This window comes from Mixophyes fleayi, chromosome 4 (genome assembly GCF_038048845.1).
Source record: "Mixophyes fleayi isolate aMixFle1 chromosome 4, aMixFle1.hap1, whole genome shotgun sequence".
NCBI lineage: Eukaryota > Metazoa > Chordata > Amphibia > Anura > Limnodynastidae > Mixophyes > Mixophyes fleayi.
In genome coordinates, this window is record NC_134405.1 from 42,482,247 (window position 1) to 42,503,294 (window position 21,048).

The 21,048-nt window shown below is 40.6% G+C and overlaps 1 protein-coding gene across 1 annotated transcript; it reads right to left on the reverse strand.

Annotated features, from left to right (window-relative positions):
• Nucleotides 1-3,757: 3,757 nt before the first annotated feature.
• Nucleotides 3,758-17,368, reverse strand: LOC142149760 (beta-1,3-galactosyltransferase 2-like). Its single transcript, XM_075205062.1, has 2 exons — nucleotides 17,128-17,368; nucleotides 3,758-5,138 (listed from the first exon to the last, which is right to left on the reverse strand). Exon 2 carries the CDS (start codon nucleotides 5,107-5,109, stop codon nucleotides 4,123-4,125), a length of 987 nt encoding a protein of 328 aa, XP_075061163.1. The 5' UTR covers nucleotides 5,110-5,138; nucleotides 17,128-17,368; the 3' UTR covers nucleotides 3,758-4,122.
• Between the last annotated feature and the right edge of the window lie 3,680 nt (nucleotides 17,369-21,048).

A 21,048-nucleotide genomic window follows, 5' to 3' on the forward strand; every position in this document is an offset into this window, starting at 1 on the left:
TTGAGCAACCAAAGTCCACAAGCGTTGCGTACCTTCAGATAACGTAACCTCCTAAACTCACGAGCCCCCAAATTCTTAAAGTAATTTTATCGTTTTCAAATAAGCATTGCCCAAGCGATCGTATTGTGTTTCTAACGCACAAAGTGATTTATTTTAGCAGATGTAAATAGTCAACAATTCACAGATACATTGTCATAATATAAAGAACAGTACAGTACAGCTAATACCAAAAGATACATACATACCGCGCTCTTATCGCATGCACTCGCTGCGCTAACCACGGGACCCAATGGACAGTATATCTGCTTAGAATACTGTGTCAGAGTTGACTGAGGGCCATGGGGGTGTAGCTATGATTATATACAGTACAGTGTTACACAGTGAACAATAGAGATGACGTAGATTGTTTCTATAGGTCCAGACAAAGGGTGGCTCCAGGGTAAACAGGTCATAGGCTGATTCAATCTAAGGAATCCAAAGGTGGGGGTCGTCTCTCCAGGGGGTCTGCTCCTTTCATAGCCAGCATCATACAAAGGTTTATTCCCTAATATCAATAACTAAAGTATGCAATGTGCGATCTCTTTAATATGACACTAGGCATGATACCTTTCCTATAACCTGAACCTTGAATATCACTGAAGTGTACATATAATCATATTATATAAACTAATAATAAACCAAATACTATCGGCTCATAAATGACAGTGTAACGGAACCAATATGAATATGAATTATATAGATAACTAAATGTTGTAATGCGAGTGTGTGCGTGAGTATTTTACGGTGCGATCGCACCACGTGCTGTGTCAGGTGGCGTACGGACCTGTGTTACGTGGCGTACACATCGCAATCACACGGCAAAACAATATTAACCAATATACTTTCGTTCATCCAATTATACGACTTCGACATAGGGATCACAAAAGTGCTTAGACTTTCCTTAATCTTATTTAATTGATTGTATGTTTGAAAACAAGTGCATGGTTTTATTTGAGCTGCATTTGGTTGTGGAGTGCTGGTGATATCTACTTCCCATTTTCAGATATACAGCTGAAATATTATTGGTTCTGTCACGATTTGCACTCTGCAGCTGCTGTCTGCAGTGACTCTATTGGATTTGGTATGCTTTCCACTTGTAGTACCACTGCCCACCAAAGGGGCCACTGTGCTACTTGATTATTCTCCTTGATCACTGGGAGTGGTTTCAGCTGCATGAGGCCTATTTATACCTGCCTGCTTCAAACAGTCTGGGCCAGATCATCAGGTCATTCCGAGGAGCATTCCCTGTGCTCAGCTTCTATCTGCTATCTGGACTCCTGCATATTTCTTCGTTGAAATCTACTATTTGCTGTTACCTGTGTCCTGGACTCCTGCATCTTCAACCATTATACCTGGTACTTGTAGTTCTACGCTGCCTGTTGAAATCCACTATTTGCTGTTACCTGTGTCCTGGACTCCTGCATCTTCAACCATTATACCTGGTACTTGTAGTTCTACTCTGCCTGTTGAAATCCACTATTTGCTGTTACCTGTGTCCTGGACTCCTGCATCTTCAACCATTATACCTGGTACTTGTAGTTCTACTCTGCCTGTTGAAATCCACTATTTGCTGTTACCTGTGTCCTGGACTCCTGCATCTTCAACCATTATACCTGGTACTTGTAGTTCTACGCTGCCTGTTGAAATCCACTATTTGCTGTTACCTGTGTCCTGGACTCCTGCATCTTCAACCATTATACCTGGTACTTGTAGTTCTACGCTGCCTGTTGAAATCCACTATTTGCTGTTACCTGTGTCCTGGACTCCTGCATCTTCAACCATTATACCTGGTACTTGTAGTTCTACGCTGCCTGTTGAAATCCACTATTGCAGTTACCTGTTTCTCATCTGCACTTTGAACTGTCTCATGAGTTACCTTGTCATCTCTGTTTATTAATAAACTCATTATAACCACTTATCTCCTCTCCGTGGTCATACCTGGGAAATCCTGACAGGTTCAAACATAATGAGCCTGATTAATCAAGGAACATAAGTCCTATTGCGTTCCGTATTTTACTTTAAATTGCTCAGCGCATGCTCAGAAATGGACTATACACCAGTGAACGTAAGCGCATGCAACTCATCCTTGCACGCAGATGCCACTCCAACAGCCTAGGATTTGAAGAACGGAATGGGGGAGTGAAGGGGTGTATGCACGTAGGCAATGTACAGTAAAGGTGTGTCAAGGTCCAGCGCATGCACCCTTGTCCAATTCAAAATTGACCATCTCTCAGGAATGTGATTTATAGCAGTATAACTTGGACCAGCTACAGGGCAGATGTAAGTGCTGACTGATACAATTGACAGTCCCATATGCATGCCAGAAAATGTGTTTGCAATTAAGAGCAACTGTAAAAGTACTTTTTATGTACAGTAGGCATTAATAACATCATGATACATATGTTCATGTTAATGTTCATTTTCATCATCATCGTCATCAACATTTATTTATATAGCGCCAGCAAATTCCGTAGCGCTTTACAATTGGGAAAAAACATTAATAAAACAATACTGGATAATACATACAGACAGAGAGGTAAGAGAACCCTGCTCACAAGCTTACAATCTATGGGACAATGGGAGTTTGAAACACAAGGACATGTGCTACATCATTTTGCACACTTGACCAACTAGAATGCAATGGTAAAAGTATTGAGTGGCCTGTGTGTGTAGCAATGTTGGTCATAGGGTTGTTGTCTTGCGTTAGCTGTGTAGAGGGTGGTAATAGGGTAACCTAGGGAGATTAAGATGATGATTGAGGAATATCATAAGCTGGTCTGAAGAGGTGGGTTTTCAGAGATCGCTTGAAGGTTTGAAGACTAGAGGAAAGTCTTACTGTGCGAGGGAGCGACTTCCACAAAGTGGGTGCAGCACGAAGCAAGTCCTGTAACCGAGAATGGGAGGTTGTGATGAGAGTGGAAGAGAGACACAGATCTTGTGCAGAACGGAGGTGCCGAGTTGGGAGATATTTTGAGACAAGTGAGGAAATGTATGTTGGTGCAATTTTGTTGACGGCCTTGTATGTTAGTAGAAGAATTTTACATTGGATTCGTTGAAATACAGACAACCAATGTAGAGACTGACAGAGCAGCTCAGCAGAGGAAGAACGATTTGCAAGGAAAATCAATCTAGCCGCTGCATGTAAAATAGATTGTAGAGGTTCAAGTTTGACTTTGGGAAGACCAGTAACAAGGGAATTGCAATAGTCGATGCGGGAGATGATGAGTGCATGTTTTTGCTGTGTCTTGTGTGAGATATGTGCGTATTCTGGAAATATTCTTTAGATGTATGGAACATAAATTTTAATGTATCTTTTGTTAATGATGTGTTAACAGGTGTTAATGCATTTCATTTTTTATTCCATGTGTACCGATGGGATTTTATATTGCAGATAGACAGGGGCGTATCCTGAAGTGTGTTGTGTCTGTCTGCATACATCAAGTAATTTATAGGCAGAGGGTACTTATATCCATATTGAAATGGAAATGTTTCTTCAGATCCGCTAGTACTTAAATTGGTGTATGCTGTGCAATGTCCATCTGGTTTTAAAAAGAAAACGAAAATTGTATTTACTTTGCATTTCTTAATGAACCAGGCCCAATATTTGTATTTGTACACACGTTTCTTTGAAATTCTAACTGTAATTTTTAATTGTTTAATAAAGTAGTCCTTAATCAGATTTGGACTTTATATTGTTTTTTTTGTTTTTCTTAAAAACCCAATATAATATATGGTGCATCTCTTACACATTTTACTTGTTTTCTTATCTTCATTAAAGAATAATCACTATAACATCTATAATTTATTATAATAACATTAAAATAGGTAATGTATCATCCCCTCATAGTATTATATATGAATGCCTTGTCAAAAAAGTTTCTCAATATCAATTATATACATTTTAAAATAGCTACATAATATATGTCAAACATATTATACATAACTTATTCAATGCATGCTGTGCCATGTCCCTATTGATTCTATAAAGAAGTCTGCTGATCAAGTAAGGTGCTACATTTCATGGTTTTCCATCTTTCCCTCATATTTTTTAGCTCCATTGTAATGTAGGTGCCTTTCCTGAAGTCAGCATGCCAACGATCTCTTAGCCCAAAAATCTGCCCACACAGACCTCAGCTTCTCCTTTTTATAACTGTGAACTGTTACGAGCTGTTTAAATTTGCATCGGTTGTAGGTAATCATGTCGCCATTAAATTTGTTAGGAGTCGAACTAGTGGGTGGGATCTTGAGCTCATACAGACAAATTCCCAAAAAAACATCTTCCATGGGGATCATCCGAATAACCTGAGACACATCATAGATTTTTTTTGCCATGTCCACTGAAAAGACATATCCAGCACCATTGCAGTAGGGTGGGTAGGTGTCGTTGGGATAGATTTCCTTAGGTACATACCACTTGCTTTTTTCACTCCTATAAGGTTTAGCATTCTCTACTATGTATCCTGTAAAATAAACTGTACGGACTGGTAACTCTGGGTGAAGAATCTGGTGGACCAGATAATCTGCATTGAGAAACATGTCATTGTCTGTTTTCATAATGTAGCTAGCAGTGGGGCAAAATTTCACCACCCATTCTATGCCCATTATGGATTTTAGGGTCAAGTTATAATAAGTGTCCAAAAAGTCTTGTTGTACAATGTCACCAAAGGCTTCACTCTCCTCCTCAAGCTTCCATTGGACTCGGTCACTTCCAAGTTTAGAGAGCCCAACCAGAAAAAGTGTTACCACATCAACATCATAATTACTTTTATTACCCCATGTTTCCCGGATGGCATTCCTAGCTTCTATATCCTGGATCTCACTAGCCACCAGTATAATTAGGAATGGGTTTCTGTCCTTGCACTTCTCTGGTTGGTTAATGAGGAACTTGTATGGATATGGGTATGGTGGTGCCAGAGGGTGTTGGAAAGCTGGATAGGTCAAGATATTTACAGGTGTCTTTTTTACCTTGACTTTTAAGTGGTTTTCAGTAATATTTTTATAGGATAAGTATCCAGAAATAAAAATAAAAATCAGCACAAGTAAAATATATTTCAAGATCTGGGACTTCATATTATCTTCTATGAATCTCGCCAAGATTCCTGCAAAAAAAGAGGAATTTAAATGTATGAAAATAGGATGTCAAAAGCAAATTATAATAATGAAAGGCAACATTTTTTTTTTTGTAAGCTGTCCATCAGATCTCCCTCATATTCCCTGACCATTCAATAGACTGTTGAAAATATCTAAATAATTTCCTAACCCTCCTTTACTTTCAACCAGTGATGCTCAACCTTCTTTTAACTGGGGATACAAGTTACACTATGTCATTGTATTGTTTTCAACACTGGAAGATGTGTAAATCTAAAAACCATAATCAACCAGAGAAACATGCATATCCCCATAGCCATTAAAGAAAGTTGCATTAATCTTTAGTTTTGCTCCTCTGCTGTTTAAAAGAGACTGTAACGTCAATAATGCTATTTGCACAACTATGTCTAGCACACAGGAATGCAGGGTGATGAGAGTGTGGTACCAGGCATTATTAATAAATGTTAAGCCCACCTTGGACCCCCTCTCAGTGGGAAGGATGCCAGTGGCATTTCTTCTGTTTATTTTTTAATGTTGCCATGTGACAAGTAGGTATCTTCTATTATGAAAATTCTGTGAACCAATTAAAATTACAACGAAAAAACCATAGCTCCCTTGGATACTCTATATACAATGGATTTTATATAGAGGTGCCTTTCATTTAGTCCCAACAGACGGCGACCGTTACCATGGCAGATATAGAGATCACTGCCCTGCTGGCAGAATTTCCCTGTGAGACATTGTACCAATGTTAGCAGTACTGGGGAAGAAATAAGACTGCAGAAAATGATCGGTGGTGTTGATTTGGTACAGGAGTCAATCCCGGTTAAGTCTGAGTGCACTTCTCCCCGGTTGGCTTGGGTAAAGAGTCAATAAGAGACCAGTGACATGTATACTATGCTTAGTTTTATGGTATGTCTTTGCAGTTTATTAACATATTCAGGAGTTCTGTCTGTCAGTCCAAGCTATTGTCACGTGAGGGTTATCACTCCTCAATAAGATTGGCAGAGATCACTAGGATGAGATAAAGGAATTTGAGGGAACAAAAGGTAAATAATGAAGCTGCACTAAATAGCTAACTTTACAAGCAGAGATCTTAGAAGCTAGGCAAGTATTTAAAACAAGACTTTTTTTTATTTAGCCATATCTTAATACTTACATTAGATCAATACAAAAAAGGTAGATAAAAACATGTAAGGTTAGAGTTTCTGTTGTACTGACACTCATTGCTCTTACTGTTTGGAGACCAGTGTGATCTGTAGACTAGTCTACAGCAATAAGGGCCTGATTGATGTTCGGATGTAAGTCGATTTCTGTGCCGTATTGTCACGGTTTGTTACTCTGGACTCTTGGACTTGCCCAACAAGATGTTACTCCTAGCAGGGCGCGGAGTCTAACGGGCAAATAGTCTTCACCAAGGGGTCACCGCAAGGTGACTTGGGCGTAGCGGCATTCGCCTGCAGGTCGCGGTCCCTACCAGGAGTGTTAGGCAAGGTCCCAGGGGAGTGGCTTGTAAATGATATGTAACACACTGGTGATGTTGAGATGTAAGTTTTACAACCAAATAGCGGAGTGAAGACAGATGCAGGATGAACAAATCAATCAGCGATTTAATGATGACTAGGGGTTAAACAGAACAGTCTTTAGTATATAGACACAAGGAGAGTAATGGCAACGTGAACAATTCCACTAGCAGCGTAACAGGAATGAATACAGCTTTAGCAGTATAACGGCATATTCAATAGTAGTAATAGCATGAACAGTCCAGCAGCAGAATGGAAATGACAAATGCAGCTTAGGTATTTGGGACCACAATATGGCGGCACGATAAGAGAGGTACAGGTAACAGTCCAGCCAGCAGGGTAATCACGATAAGTGCAGCCTGAGTGGAATACCCCGTAATACAACTATGCAAATAGATACAAGTGCAGCAGGAATGGTTCAGCCAACAGAGGTAGATGAGATCAAGCCGCTTCAATGATACCACCTGTAATGCAACCGAGCCACAGAGACAGATGCAGAGTAGATGAGCCAGGCAGCACGATAGTAGTAGTTGTTGCGACTTGAGCAGAGAAGCCTGGGGAGCTGTGACTCAGCGGAGACAGGTGTAGCTTGAGTAGTGCAGCCCGTAGAGTGGTAACACAGCAGCGTCAGATGTAGCTTAAGCGGCACAGCCGTGTAGCAGCAACACAGCGGAGACAAGTGTAGCTTAAGCGGTCCAGCCCTTGGAACGGCAATACAGCGGAGACAGGTGCAGCTTGAGCAGTATAGCCTGTGCAACAGCAACACAGCGGAGACAGGTGCAGCTTGAGCAGTATCGCCCGTGGAACAGCAACAAAGCGGAGACAGGTGCAGCTTGACCAGTATAGCCCATGGAACAGCAACACAGCGGAGACAGGTGCAGCTTGAGCAGTATAGCCCGTGGAACAGCAACACACAGCAGAGGCACTGACGATCCAGGTGGAGGCACAAGGAATAGGCAGGATCCTAATCAGACAGGTAACTTGATAAACAGGCCCAGAGGAAAGGGAGGAAGTGCCTTTTCAAGTTTAGAGCCAGAACCAGGAACCAATAGGAATCTTGCCACGGAAAGACAGGTACTAGGTCTGCGCATGTGCAGATCCAACACTAGGGGCTGAAGTCTGTTTAATGACGGACAGGTGAGTGTCTTCGTCTTCAGTTATGGAAGCCGAATGAGCGCCGTGTGACACGTATATTGCGTGGACTAGCCCTTGCGCCAGACTGGAACTTAGGCCAATGACTGCTACTGCATGCAATTCGTGTCTGAACGCAAATGACACTTACTTATGTCTATGGCTTGAAGGGTGGAAGAAGGGAGGGAAGAGGCAGACTAACGTAGCCCAGGTACATTAAAGGTATAACGACACAGATTAAATTATATATAAATATATATATATATATATATATATATATATATATATATATTGTGACTGAGTCACTGGAAGGAGGCTAGATGACAGAGGTATGTGTCCCAGGCTTCGAGCATTGTGTACGTTAAAACACCAGAGAGAATGTGTAGATGTGTGGGTAAATCTTCACCCAGGGTTTTTCCCTGCGCTAACAAAACATGGTAAGGGTCCATGGTGTTATGTATGGAGAAAGAGAAGGGTGGGCTCCATACATAATGCCCAGTCCGGGTCTCCTGGCCTGCCAGTCTCTAAACAGACTGATCAAGAGACTTGTGAGGTGCCTTGTGAGGTGCCTGTGAAAAGGCAGCTAGGATATGCAACCAGTGTCTCAGACCTGGGGAGGAGGTGAGTTGCCTCCTGAGACACTCTGCTGTGCTGAGCAATAATATGTTGACTGTGTGTTTGGACAAAAGATCCAACACCTGAGAGAGGGTTTGCTAAAAATGTATTAGATAGTAGCCAGATGGCTAGGATTTTGTTTATGTTTTGTTTTGTTTGAAAGCTGGTGAATAAACTAGCTGTGGCTGTTAACCTGAAACCTTTGGACTTGTGTGGTTTACTGCTGCTGTTCATCACATCTTTCCCTGGAGATAGTACCTATTCCCCTGATTATACTACATATGGTGAAGAATTGGGTTGCAAAGATCTGCGCATATCAAGAATAGCAGCAGTCTTGGAGATACTTGCAGAAACCAGCTCTGTGTGTGTGCTTGGAAAGTTTAAAAAGGACAGACACCATGGAGCAACACGTGCATGTCTTGTTATGTGGATAAAAGCAGCTAATTTGAATGTTTATGCACAGCAACAGTGGGAACCAGAGAACCACATGGATGTGAGTAATAAATCCTACTGTGAAATACTGTTTAAACAGAGTTGCTGCATATATGATGATTTGAGAGGAGTTAAATGTTGTCAGTGAAAACTGGTTATTTGTGTTGGAAAAACAGAAGTGTAGGCAAAGACCAGTGAGACAGAGATTAAATGCAAAGAAATCAAGTGTTTAAATGGACTGAGTTTAATTGCTCTAAATCAAGTGTGTTCATTAAGTCTGGGAAGAAAACCCAAGTATATGTTGCTGAAGATGTGTATTTCTGCAAAGCACAGGTTGGGTGTTGCCTGGTTCTGTGCATAAGCAAAGAGCAAGAGACTTTAAAGAAGAAAAGTTTGAGAATTTTTTGCAAGTGTAAAGTGGATGTTTCTGTGTTGAAACAACAAAAGCATGCAAATGTGTTTGCAAAACTACTGAGCAGTTTAAAAAAAAACAAAAAACCCAAACACTTATGCGCTGCAAAGGAAAAGTTTGTGATATATGCTCGGTGTTGTAGTGCCACACATCTTAAGTCAAGTGAGGTGCTCCTTCTATAAAGAAAGTGCTTTGTCCGTATAAAGATAAAATTGGCTGCTGCTCAAGCTACAATGGACAAGAAAAAGTAGAAGCCTACCGTCTCAACCCAAAACAAGTGCATACAGGTGTGTCAAAGTGTCGATATGGAGAGAGACAAAAATCAGAACTTGGAGTACGTTTGTGTAGCAGTGGATTATGACCCTTATCATTGTGATTGATTAGAGGAGGAGGATTTTTCTGTTAAAGACTTACTACAAACTGTTACGGCCCAGCAGACAGCCATTAGGCAACCGCTGTTACATGATGCTACAGTTATGTCTGATAAAGGGCTAGATCCACATTTGTTTGAACTCTGGGAAAAGGCTGTGATGTAATGCCCTGAAAAGAAGGACATGCTTAAAGACTTTCTACAAGCTGCTATGGCCCACCAATCCGCTATGGCCCAGAAAACTGCCCTAAGTCAACACCAGTTACAGGATGCCATGGCTCAAGAGGAGGCCATTAGGGTGAAAGTGTTAGCCTTTGAGGAAACCCAGAGACAACAATTAGACTTTAATGAGTCCTGAAGGCAACTACAGAAGTCTCAGCAACAAGACCTTGAAACCGTGAAGACAGAGCGGCGAAAAGCTCTGGTAACTGCAGACAGGGAGATGAAAAGGTCAGATGCAAAATGGGACACACTTAAGAAGGAATTTGATTAAATGAAAGTAAAGAGCAGTACTCTTACTCAGAAAAAGGAGAAGCTGCAGGAGTATGAAAAAGATATGAAGGATATGCAGTTAAGGATCATACAACTGGAGAAGCAATTGGCAGATGTGTCACAGAAATATGAAGAGGAGGCAAACAGAGCAAACTCTCTCCTGTCAGAAAATGCTAGGCTGTGGGAAAACCACATACCGCTGACAACGCACCTGCAAGCCTCTGCCCCACTGACCACAAGGTTGGAAAAAGCTAAAGCTGAGCTAGCCATGATCAGGAAGCAACTGGAGAGTGAGACAAAAGACCTGAGATATAGACAGAGCTGCAGAAAGAGGTTACTAAGGAAGCAGCCCGGCAAGCTCAGTTGGACAGGGAGATGGCTCTAAAATCAGAGTTACAGACGCAGCTGAAGATTGGGGTTGGAAAAGAGGCAGGCTTGCAAGAAAGGCTGAAAAGCAAGGCTGTAGTAAATGCAGAGTTGCAATATCAAATAACTAAAAAGCTATCATACATATAGAATTGCAATCACAGTTGCAGAAATTGATAGAACAGATGTGTTCTGACTATGTGACGCGGGAGGAACATGAGGAGAAAATGGCAGAGCTGCAGAAATGCGTAGAACAGATGAAGCAAGAGTATATAAAGGCACATGACAATTATTAGAGTAAAAAAGCGAACGGTGAAATACCACATCTTCAAGTCAAGATACAGAAGTTTAAAGCAAATGTGTTACTGTTGCAAGAATCTAACTCCAAACTCGGCAAGAAAAGAGAAAAGAAGTTGCTTGAGGAAGGTGTAAAAAGTGGGAAGGCCCAAATACAGCAGCTCACTGAAGAGAATGGAACGTTAAAAACTGATATTGCAAGGGTAGTTGCAGACCAGAATACAAATAAAGGTCCATGTCAAAGAGCAAAAGAGGAAGCAGTAAAACTGAGGAATGAAAAGGAAAATCTGCAGAAAGAACTTGATGCCAAAGTTCCAGATACACAAGAACAAATTATGATCATGTCCCAGGTTGAAAATGTTGGAAAGCAATATCAGACTAAATATGAACAATTAAAGTGTCACGACTGATAGTGGGTGTATGACTGGTAGAAGGTACCTGCTGTTGTTGGCGCAACTCAGAGGAAGGCGCGGAGTCTAACGTGCCCCTGGTATTCACCAGGAACCCCCGCAAGGAAGTATGGACTCCGCTGCAGGGACACGCAGGTCGCGGTCCTTCCTAGAGTCCACAGCGAGATACAAGGGGGTGTCAGACAGGCCGGTTCAGCAACGTTCAGGTAGAGGAGGTACAAAGGGAAATCCAGAAGAATGGTGAGGCAAGCCGAGTCGGTAACCTTCAGGGAGCGCAGTACAAAGGCAGAATCCAGATAGGGGTGGTCAAACAGTCCGGGTCAAAAGGGTCACAAGCAGCACGAGGAATGTCAGGAACAATATAGCAACTGGTACACACAAACGCTGGAGGCAGGAAGACCTGATACTCTGGCACTGATTAGAGGACAGGAAGAGGTTTAAATAATGTGGGGATCCAATCAGCATCAGCGCTGCAGCGCTGTCATGCCTGCCGCCGGGAATCACATAGCGTCCCGTTGCCTAGCAACGGGGCGCGTCATACTGCTAGGAGATGGCTGGCAGGGGGGGATCCGGAAGTGATGCGTCTGGTTGCCTAGCAACCAGACGCGCGGTCAGACAGTCAGGCGGCCGTGCGGACGGCGCCTGACATAAAGATTCAGCATGATAAGCTGGTTGCCGAAACCCTCCTAGCTCAGACAGCACCATTAGAAGAGCGAGCTTCTCAAACAGAAGTGTAAGAATTAAGAGAGTCCCGTGTCCAGGCTGAAATAGAGATATCTGCACTGGCAGACCAACAAGAGGCTTACCTTCTAAACTTGAGTAACAGACATTTATTTGAAGCTAAACTTTAATGGCCAAGTGCATTGCAATGGGCACAAGAACCTTTCGGAACCATTCATTGCACAAGTAATTACTCTGGAGGACGACAGACATTGTCCCCCCCCAAAGCCAGCAACTTAGGGATTTTAAAATCCCAATTCCGTTGCCTAGACTCGTCTGCTGGAGCCCTTACATATGTGATGGATATTGTGTGTGACATCATTGCTCTGTGTGTGATATTTTGCCTTCTGGAGTGGATGGAAGAGAATAAGGTTGCTGGCCTAGAGGCAGATGACATTGATCTTGGTCCTCCAGAATCCCAAGATTATACCGTGTTCAATGCATATTTTATTTCACGTTATAATCATGTAAGTTTTGGGGTTCGCGTATAAGAAGCAGGTATTTAAATAATCTGTCTTTTTTTACTGGCGGTTTTACATTGAGCCCTCAAACTGCCCTATAGTAAAAACATCAGTTTACAGCAGTAAACCGCCAGGAATTTATTATGATTGGCGGAGGATTATAACCGTCGCAAAAAATGTTGTTTGACACATTTACCCCTTGGTCTTATCCTGATGAGGGTGCTTAACATTTAATCATTGCTATCACCACATATATCAGAATTTATTTATATGTGATAGAAGGTAGATCTAAAGAAAAATTACAGGATTGCTCTCAGGGAAGATAGTCTACAATATATAATACTCTCCACTGTTGCACATACACATACACATTAGTATATCTATTGCATCAGAGATATAGAGCCTGAATCATTAAGGATCGCCTCTGGCGATTTTGTGCGTATAATACACACAACTATTGTGCGCATGCCCAGATTCAGATTATACGCCACAGAGCGCAGCAGCAGAGTTCAATTAACCCTTGCACGCAAAAAAACACTTACATCAGCCTACGATTTTGTGGAGGGAACAGGGTTGGGAAGAGATGGAAGCACATAGGCAATGTACAGTAAAGGCGTTCCCCTGCAGAAAAGTAAGATTCAAAGTTCGGCGCATGTAGAAGTGCGCTGTTTTTCAGAACCACCTGCTCGGGCTCTAGTCTACCTTATAGATTATAATGGTGACCAAACACAGCATTCACAACCTCACCAGCTAATAGGAGATTTAACTAACCACCTGCATACACCTGCACATACTCATCTAGTTATATACCACTATATAAGAGCCACAGAGGGAGAATACTATGGTGCCATTTCAACAAACAATTTGTTTTTCCATTTGTTATGCATTTGGATTTTGAATTGGAATTTTAGAAGCACTGCATACTATTGTAAGCGTCTGAGATTATCTCTCATTTAAAAAATGTGTTCATACATTTTTAGCATAGTAATGTCACACATTACCAAAGCTTGTCTGTTTTATAATGTTATGTGTGTGTTGTATAGTTCCTACAAGTTTGCATACATTTCAATTGTGCGTGTTGGTTTTTTAAAAGCTTTTTAAAGTTTTGCCTATATTGTCTACCATGTTTGCCTATCTGGTGCCATAAATTTGTAATTATTTTTTTTACACAATTTTCCTGCTTTTTCATGCCTTGAAAAAATTTCATATGTTTTTGGACTAATTTACAGAAGCTTCATCATGAGCACTAGTGGATTCTTTCTCATATATAGCCAGGTATGAGCATAGTGGAAGTCTAGAATCTGCAGGGCAACCGGCATCATCCACTCCGAAATTAGCAACAGATCCACCGTCACTGACCCAGGGAGCATGTCTTCAGGCCACGTGTCAGCCTGTTGGGATGTCAGATGCTAAGTTGATGTATTCGGTACCACCTCATGGCATCGAAGACACCCTGCGGATTGTGCAGAGTGAACTAGAGTCTTTGTGCAACACCGCCACTGACCAAATCCAATCAGATTATTATTTTACATCAAGGTTATTTTAAAACATCCTACATCCTACAAAGAAAAAGTTCATACATTTCTGTATATGCCACCATCACTGGACCCAGACAGTGAAAGCTTGAGGAGTCGAGTAAGGTGGTCAGAAACCATTTAATTATCATGCAGGCACCTGATGGTTTAATTCATCTTTTAAATTGAACATGTATCAAATCAGTTCCTAATCAGTGTTCTTGACAAAGAAGTAACTAAGGATGCCCCAAGGTCATGGTAGTTGGCCTGCAAACTTGCTAACAATTTGAAGTGCCCCTCCGGGAGTTCCTGGTGGAGGTTTGGGTGGAGAGAGAAGGGGTCTTGTCAAATCGCGTAATTTTGGGCACCCGCCCTGTGACTTATGACACGTGCCCTGAGAATCATTGCGGCTCTAATTGTGCCCACTTCACAAGGAATAGTAGCTATCATTTTGCACTAATTCTCTTGTGTCTATTAATTCAATAGATTTGGCAATCTACTCTGCCCATTTTAAAGTCTGACTTGTCTTTGTTGTATTTTTTTTATGGGGTTCATTTTGAGGGAGTGCTTGTTTTTGTAGTCATAAGCAATAACTTATTTCTAAAGAATAACTTAAATTAGTTCTGAAAAATGATTTAAACATTTACATTACATTGCATAATCTTATTTCGTGGGATTGGTTTAGAGGGAGTTTTTGCTTTTATAAGAAATAAGTTAATTATAAACAATAAATTATGGGTTTAGTTTTGAGTCATGCTCATTTTTTTGTTGCCATAAGCCATAATCTATGTAATAATTGCAACCAGCGGAATTTAAATTGGAAGCACAATAGTACAGCCAGAGGGAATATTTCTCCTTTTTGTCTTTTTTAGTAAGTTTAACATGCAAAACAGGATAAAAGTGGACGAAAGATTAGCTCAGGGAATAATGCTTCCTCAATTTTAACTCCAGTATAAGTGTAGTTTAATGACAAGATTGTCAACCCTTGTAAACCATTCTTATTGACAACTAGAGATGAGCAAAATTTTCAAAAGTTTACATTGGAATATAAACACCTTTCAGCATTGGGTTGCAAAATTTAACAGATTTTACTGGTGAAATTTCTTAACGCAACACACCATACAGCACAATGAATTGACCGCCATTGTCCCAGCCAGGTGCTGTCTGGGCTAGGGGGTGTCCACCCCCCAGGCTGGTCTCATAGTGGGCTACCTGGGCCTGGGTATCTGGGCTACATGAATGTTTTTTCCTTTAAAATGTTCCTAAAAGGGTTCTGAGCAGAATCTCACCCCGACCTCCAGGCTAAAATTTGCCAGCCAGCCCCTGGTCCAGGCTCTGGTCATTGACGTAAAAATTTACAAACACAAAACCGAATGGCTCTGTGCGGAATGCAAAGTAAGAATGAACCTCGCAGGTTATCTCGGGAACTTCACAACTTGCCCTCTTCAATTTAAGTAAAATTTTTCACTGCCATTTTCATAGCTGGTGTTCCAGCACAAGTTTGAAGTACACTGGCCTGATTCATCTAGAAACACAATATGAACACAACTTGCTTTTTAATAAAATTGCACGTAACTTGCACACACGTCTGCCCATATTCAAGTACAAGAGGATCTCAAGACGTGTTTCCATTTGAATCTGGGTATAAATAAGCTTGGACAATACGTTACTTGCCATATGTTGACAGACAGAATACACTGCAGGATACACACATGCATATGTGCAATATAAATTCACATCAGAAAATGAAATCTGAATGTTCTTAAAGCGTACTTAAAATCTACTTTTACCATTTCACTAGCTTGCAAACATGTATTCTGGAAAGCAAATGTGTCAGTCATCACATTCAGTCGGCGCTTACACCTACCCTGTAGCCCTGTAATTAGTGCAGATGGTGCAGCTAAAAAACATGTACCTAAGAAGTGCCCAGAGCTTGAATCTGATGAATATGAATGAGCTGGACCTCAGTACACCTATACTGTCTTTTGCTTATGCAGTATGTTTAGGCAACATAAAAATAATCACAGTAATCTACTATTTATCTTATCAGCTGGAGAAGATGATTTTAAAAAAATGAGTCTCACTTAACCCTTCAGCACAGATTTCCACACATATACTTATATGCAGATGTTACAAATTGTAAATTGGATAAAATGTATTTTACTTATAATTGATCTTCAAAGTAGGGATTGTTATTATATATTTTGTGTAAGAAGGCATATCAGCTATTGCAGATTTATAACTTTATATTTTACAATACACCACACCTGCAGGTGCATTGCTTTACACAACAGTACATAATGTAATTGTAAAATCTGTTAAAGCTTTATGCAATTTTGCTCACATTTCCAGTATATCAGGTTTCCCACCATATAAGATATTCTTCCATGATGCAGCCAATTAAGCACATGACTAAATCTGCTTTGCGCTGCAAGGACATTTTGTACATAATTAAGTGGGAGCTGTTAGGACAATGGACACTAGTATTTGTCACATATAGTCTAATATATATTAGTGCAGCTGTGTATATATAATAAAATTATGGGGTGTTCTAAAAAGTGGGAGACTGTGAAAATGTAAATAAAATGTCTTTGATGGAGCAGCTATAAATTTTACACTGTATTCTGTATTCTGAAGTCATTATTTAGGATGTAAAAACTCTTGATCCTGTTAGGGCTAACGGCTACCAAGATAAACTTTTCGAACAGGTGGTATAGAGGTCTTCACCTTTAGCAGCCATTTTTCCCATAGAGCTTCATGTGCTCGCAGGTACTTGGATGCCCCCAGGTCTTAATGTCTAGCGTGGTAAAAGATTATCTATGGCGACCATTGCGCAGCTGGTATAGGAGGCGGTAGCCAAGACTGGAGCAGGAGGTCAGAAGCAGGCCAGGGTCAGTGGCCCCTAGCAGGCAGAGTAGTCAGGAACAGGCCAAAGGATCAGGACTAGCAGCCAGCAGGGATATCCAATAACAAAGCCAAGGTCAGAGCAAACAGAAGACAAGCAGGATCCAAAAACAATGCCAAGGGATATGTGAGGATACCAGGTTTAACGTAACCTTCTGCACCACACAGCTGGCCTACCCGGTACCTACCCAAGCTTCAAAATCACCCGGGCAAATATCCAAAATAATACAAATAAGTTTATTTAGCAAAATGGTAGCACAAAATAGCAATAAACATATTTAAATAATAATTTGCAACAAATAACACTACAGTCTGGCATAGACAACATACAGGGTATAATGAAAACACCTCACCAGTTTCCTTATCACTTTCAGGGACTGTTGTCTATCAATCCAAGCTTATCCCCCTCTCTCCTTTACGGCTACCAACAAAGGTAGTGACCCTGAGTCACTGTCACTGCGCTTTCGGCGGACACACGGCTCCCCAAGACCTGGAGAGGTAGATCAGGGCAACGGCCGTACTCCAGGGAGCAATTGTCCCTTTCCTGTCAGAGGCAGAGATTTATGTCTAGACACCAGCCTGATTCAGCTTTCACTTGGTAGTGATGCCAATTTGCTGTTCTCTGGAGCTGGTTTTTAAAAGCAAACAATGCCTCCTTATAAGTTTAAGGACCCGCCTAATTAGTCCTTTTCTGTGTTTACCTTTTCACAGGTAAACATACAAAGGGATAGCAGATGAGTCTCTCCTGATTTAATTAGGGACAGGTATAGTTCTGTGGCTATACAGCAGAGTTTATTTACAATCCAGACACATTTACATTTAAATACACAATGAAGTCCTCTGCAATTAAACATAGAGCTCTGTCTGTGGGCCTTTTCCCTATGCTAGCACACACAGACCCACAATTAAACAAAAAAAAGAGACCCCCTGGAGTGATGTACATTCATACAGGACTGGTGGACAATAATCCTTTTTTCTAGGGTGACACACTGGACTAGTCTGCAAGATAACAAACCATGGCGGCAGACATTTTAACTACTTTCAAAATAGAATATATACAAGCTTAAATATGACTGACAAATATGGGGAACCAGAGGGCTAGAAAAATTCTATGTATATGCCACCATCACTGGACCCAGACAGTGAAAGCTTGAGGAGTGATATTAATATTAATACCTTTTTTACCCACAGGTCACAATGGAGAATCAGGTCAGGTAGCAAAGTATACACAGGAACAGAGCAGGTCAGTACACAGGATGTTATAACCGGCAGGGAGGCAAGGTAAGGGGGTAAGTGGCAATCCTCTATTTTTACAGCAGCCTTTTCTATCAAATTATTATATTTTATATTGATTTTACTTATTATTTTTTTATGTATAATATTCATCCTGCGCTTAATGTCGGGGTACCGAGGCTTGGTGCCCCTACTATCAATCTCTGATAACCTGATTTCCTATGTGGTATTTTGCCATCCACAGCAAAGTGGAGAAATGAAACACAAACAAGGTGTTTTGCAATTTCAAATTCAGCTCTAAGGGTCCATGCAAGCTGATCCTTTATTATACATAGTGACCAGCATTAACTGGTTAACGACAAGGACATATAAGGAAATCTCTTTAGCTCAGCAAATATACATATAAGCCCACATCCTCTGTTCAGCATTACATGCTTTTCCTGCCAGCTGCTTCCTTCAGTCTGGCATCCTGCTGCTGTCTGTTTCATAGGAAGCATCTGTTTTTTTTCTTCAAAGTGTAGTTCTGTATAGTTTTTTTAAGGCATTTCACATATTTGTACATCTTAATAACTATCAATTATTTTATACTCTCACAATCCCCTCCTTTTATTACATTAAACAAATATACATGTGTTTCCTGACCCTTCCTATCATGTCATGATACAGGGCTACCTAATCTCAAGCTACATTTATCCCGACTTTGACCTAAAGTCTCTATGGAGATAGAGAATTGATCATTCACAAGAGAAAGTATCCTTGCATCATTTATTCTTTCCCTAGCAGTATTTCACTGCTGTATACACATGTTATTTTTGCTTGATAGGGGTTCTTCCGTTTACATGAGGTACATACTTTTTGAGTTTGATTAAAATATGTTGGTACCGGAGTCATGGCCTGATTAACCATTTTCCTAAACTTACAGGACAAATAACAATTCCACACAATCAACAGGATCAAAACCATTATTATAACCAGTATTGGATGGAGCATTACCTTAAAAATACCTGTTGCAGTGGGGGAATTACCTATGAACACATCCCACCAATGATGTTGCAGATTATCTTTTAATTGACGAGCTACATATTTTAATTCCCGTGCTTCTATTACTGTCTGCATTTCTGCATGATTAGCTGAATAGTTTACCTGTGCCAAATGTTCTGCCAGGCGCTGGGTGTTGTTTATAGCATTGATTATCCCCTGAAGATTAATAGTCAAGTTATAGGAGGGTAGTTTAATTGGGATAAATTGCTGATATATATTGTCTCCCTTATCCTTATAGAATATATAAGTCTCATTCCTCCATATTAGATGAGTAACATTTTGGATACATCCTGAAAATGGGTTAGTCAAGTTATACATTTCTATAGTTTGTTTATCATGGGTTACTAAGCACACTATTTGTGGTGCTACTTCTATAAACATATCATTTCTCCTGTCATGGAGCTCCCAATTACAGACACTAGTTGGATGTTCTAGCTTACAAGGTTCATAAACTTGAGTGTTTTGAGAGCACACTATTCCATTGTCTGTATTTGAACACAATCCTAAGTTATGTGTGTTGTTATTATCATCTATATACTCCCCTCTTATCTGCGGGGTCCATAATTGTGTTCCACCGACCTGGGCATAGAGTGGGACAGGCAATATGAGGAATTTACACATTATCTCAGTCCTCAGTATACTGTATGTCTGAAAACTTCCTATGCACCAGTTTTCTGTACACTTCACACCCATTCCATCAGTTTGAATCCATAGCTGCGTAGCTACATTAAACATATTTCTATATACCAGTTCATTGTTAGTCATTAATTGAGTTTGAGCGTTACTCTTTTGTATTTTCTGATACAGTGTCTTAATTGAGCATTCAGTCCAGTTAAACATCAAGGAGATATTTACATCTATTCCTAAGGAATTGAAAAATGTTGCATTAAATATCTGTAAATATTCTTTGTCCCATAATATTAGTTTCTGCAAAGGCGTGAAAACTGTGGGCATCCACTGTGCCTGCATGGTGATTACCTTGTTTATATCTTCTCCTGCTGCACTCATCTTATTACTCAATGTTTCTATGTCTATACTGTTAAGTACCCCCATTCCAGTACCTGTTGCCCCCAATAATGTATTATATCACTCCCTTTTCTTCCTATTTTGGCACATGGGATCAAGAGGGAATGTGATATTGAAAGTGTGCTGGGTTGCATATTTCCTAGTACCTATATTTCTGCAAGTAGAGGGCACCTTGATTAGAGTATCATTAATGATTCTTGGCTTGGGGTCTAATATGTATAGTCTTTTCATGAGTACATACTCCCCTGGTATCTCAGTACTGTTGGTACACATCATCATCAAATCCTCTATTCCCTTCCACGCCCTTCCTATAGGTACTGTATTATTATTGGAGCCATTTACACACTTGAGGGCTTCTATCCAGGCTTGGGTATACCCTTTTAATTTGATAAATGGTTCAGTGCAGCATATGATGGGAGTACTATTAGTTATGGTCATAGTATCATTTTCCCCTGGTGACCAAAAATGATGGGGTTCATTCCTCCCTGCTGTTTCTACAAACCCATGGCCACCAGTAAATGTAAAGTTTAACTTACAACAGGGATATGGAATCATTCTTCTACTACTTCCTGTTCCTACATCTACCATCGCACATTCTTCTTGATTACTTGATTTATTCCATATCATACCTGCACATTTGGTTAAGTCTACCTTCTTAACTTTATTTCCTGGCGTATACATCTGTATATACATTATCTGTACTGTTACTAGTGCTATGCACATTGTCACACAAAAAGGATTCATGATGCTTCAATTTTCACTGTCAGCTTTTTGCAGTGAGATGCGTGGACCCAGGTGTCTCGTCCTCCTAACTTAACAGAAGTGGGAGTATTTAAGACCACTTGATATGGACCATCAAATCTGGGTTCCAAAGTTTTCCTCATGTGCCTTTTTAGGTAGACCCAATCTCCTGGTTGCAAGGCATGTGTTCCTGTATCGTTATTTGGATCTGGAATGGAGGAGAAAACTTGAGA

Coding starts and splice junctions, on each gene's coding strand:
- LOC142149760 (XM_075205062.1), bottom strand. CDS start 5,109: ATGAAGTCCCAGATCTTGAAATATATTTTACTTGTGCTGATTTTTATT.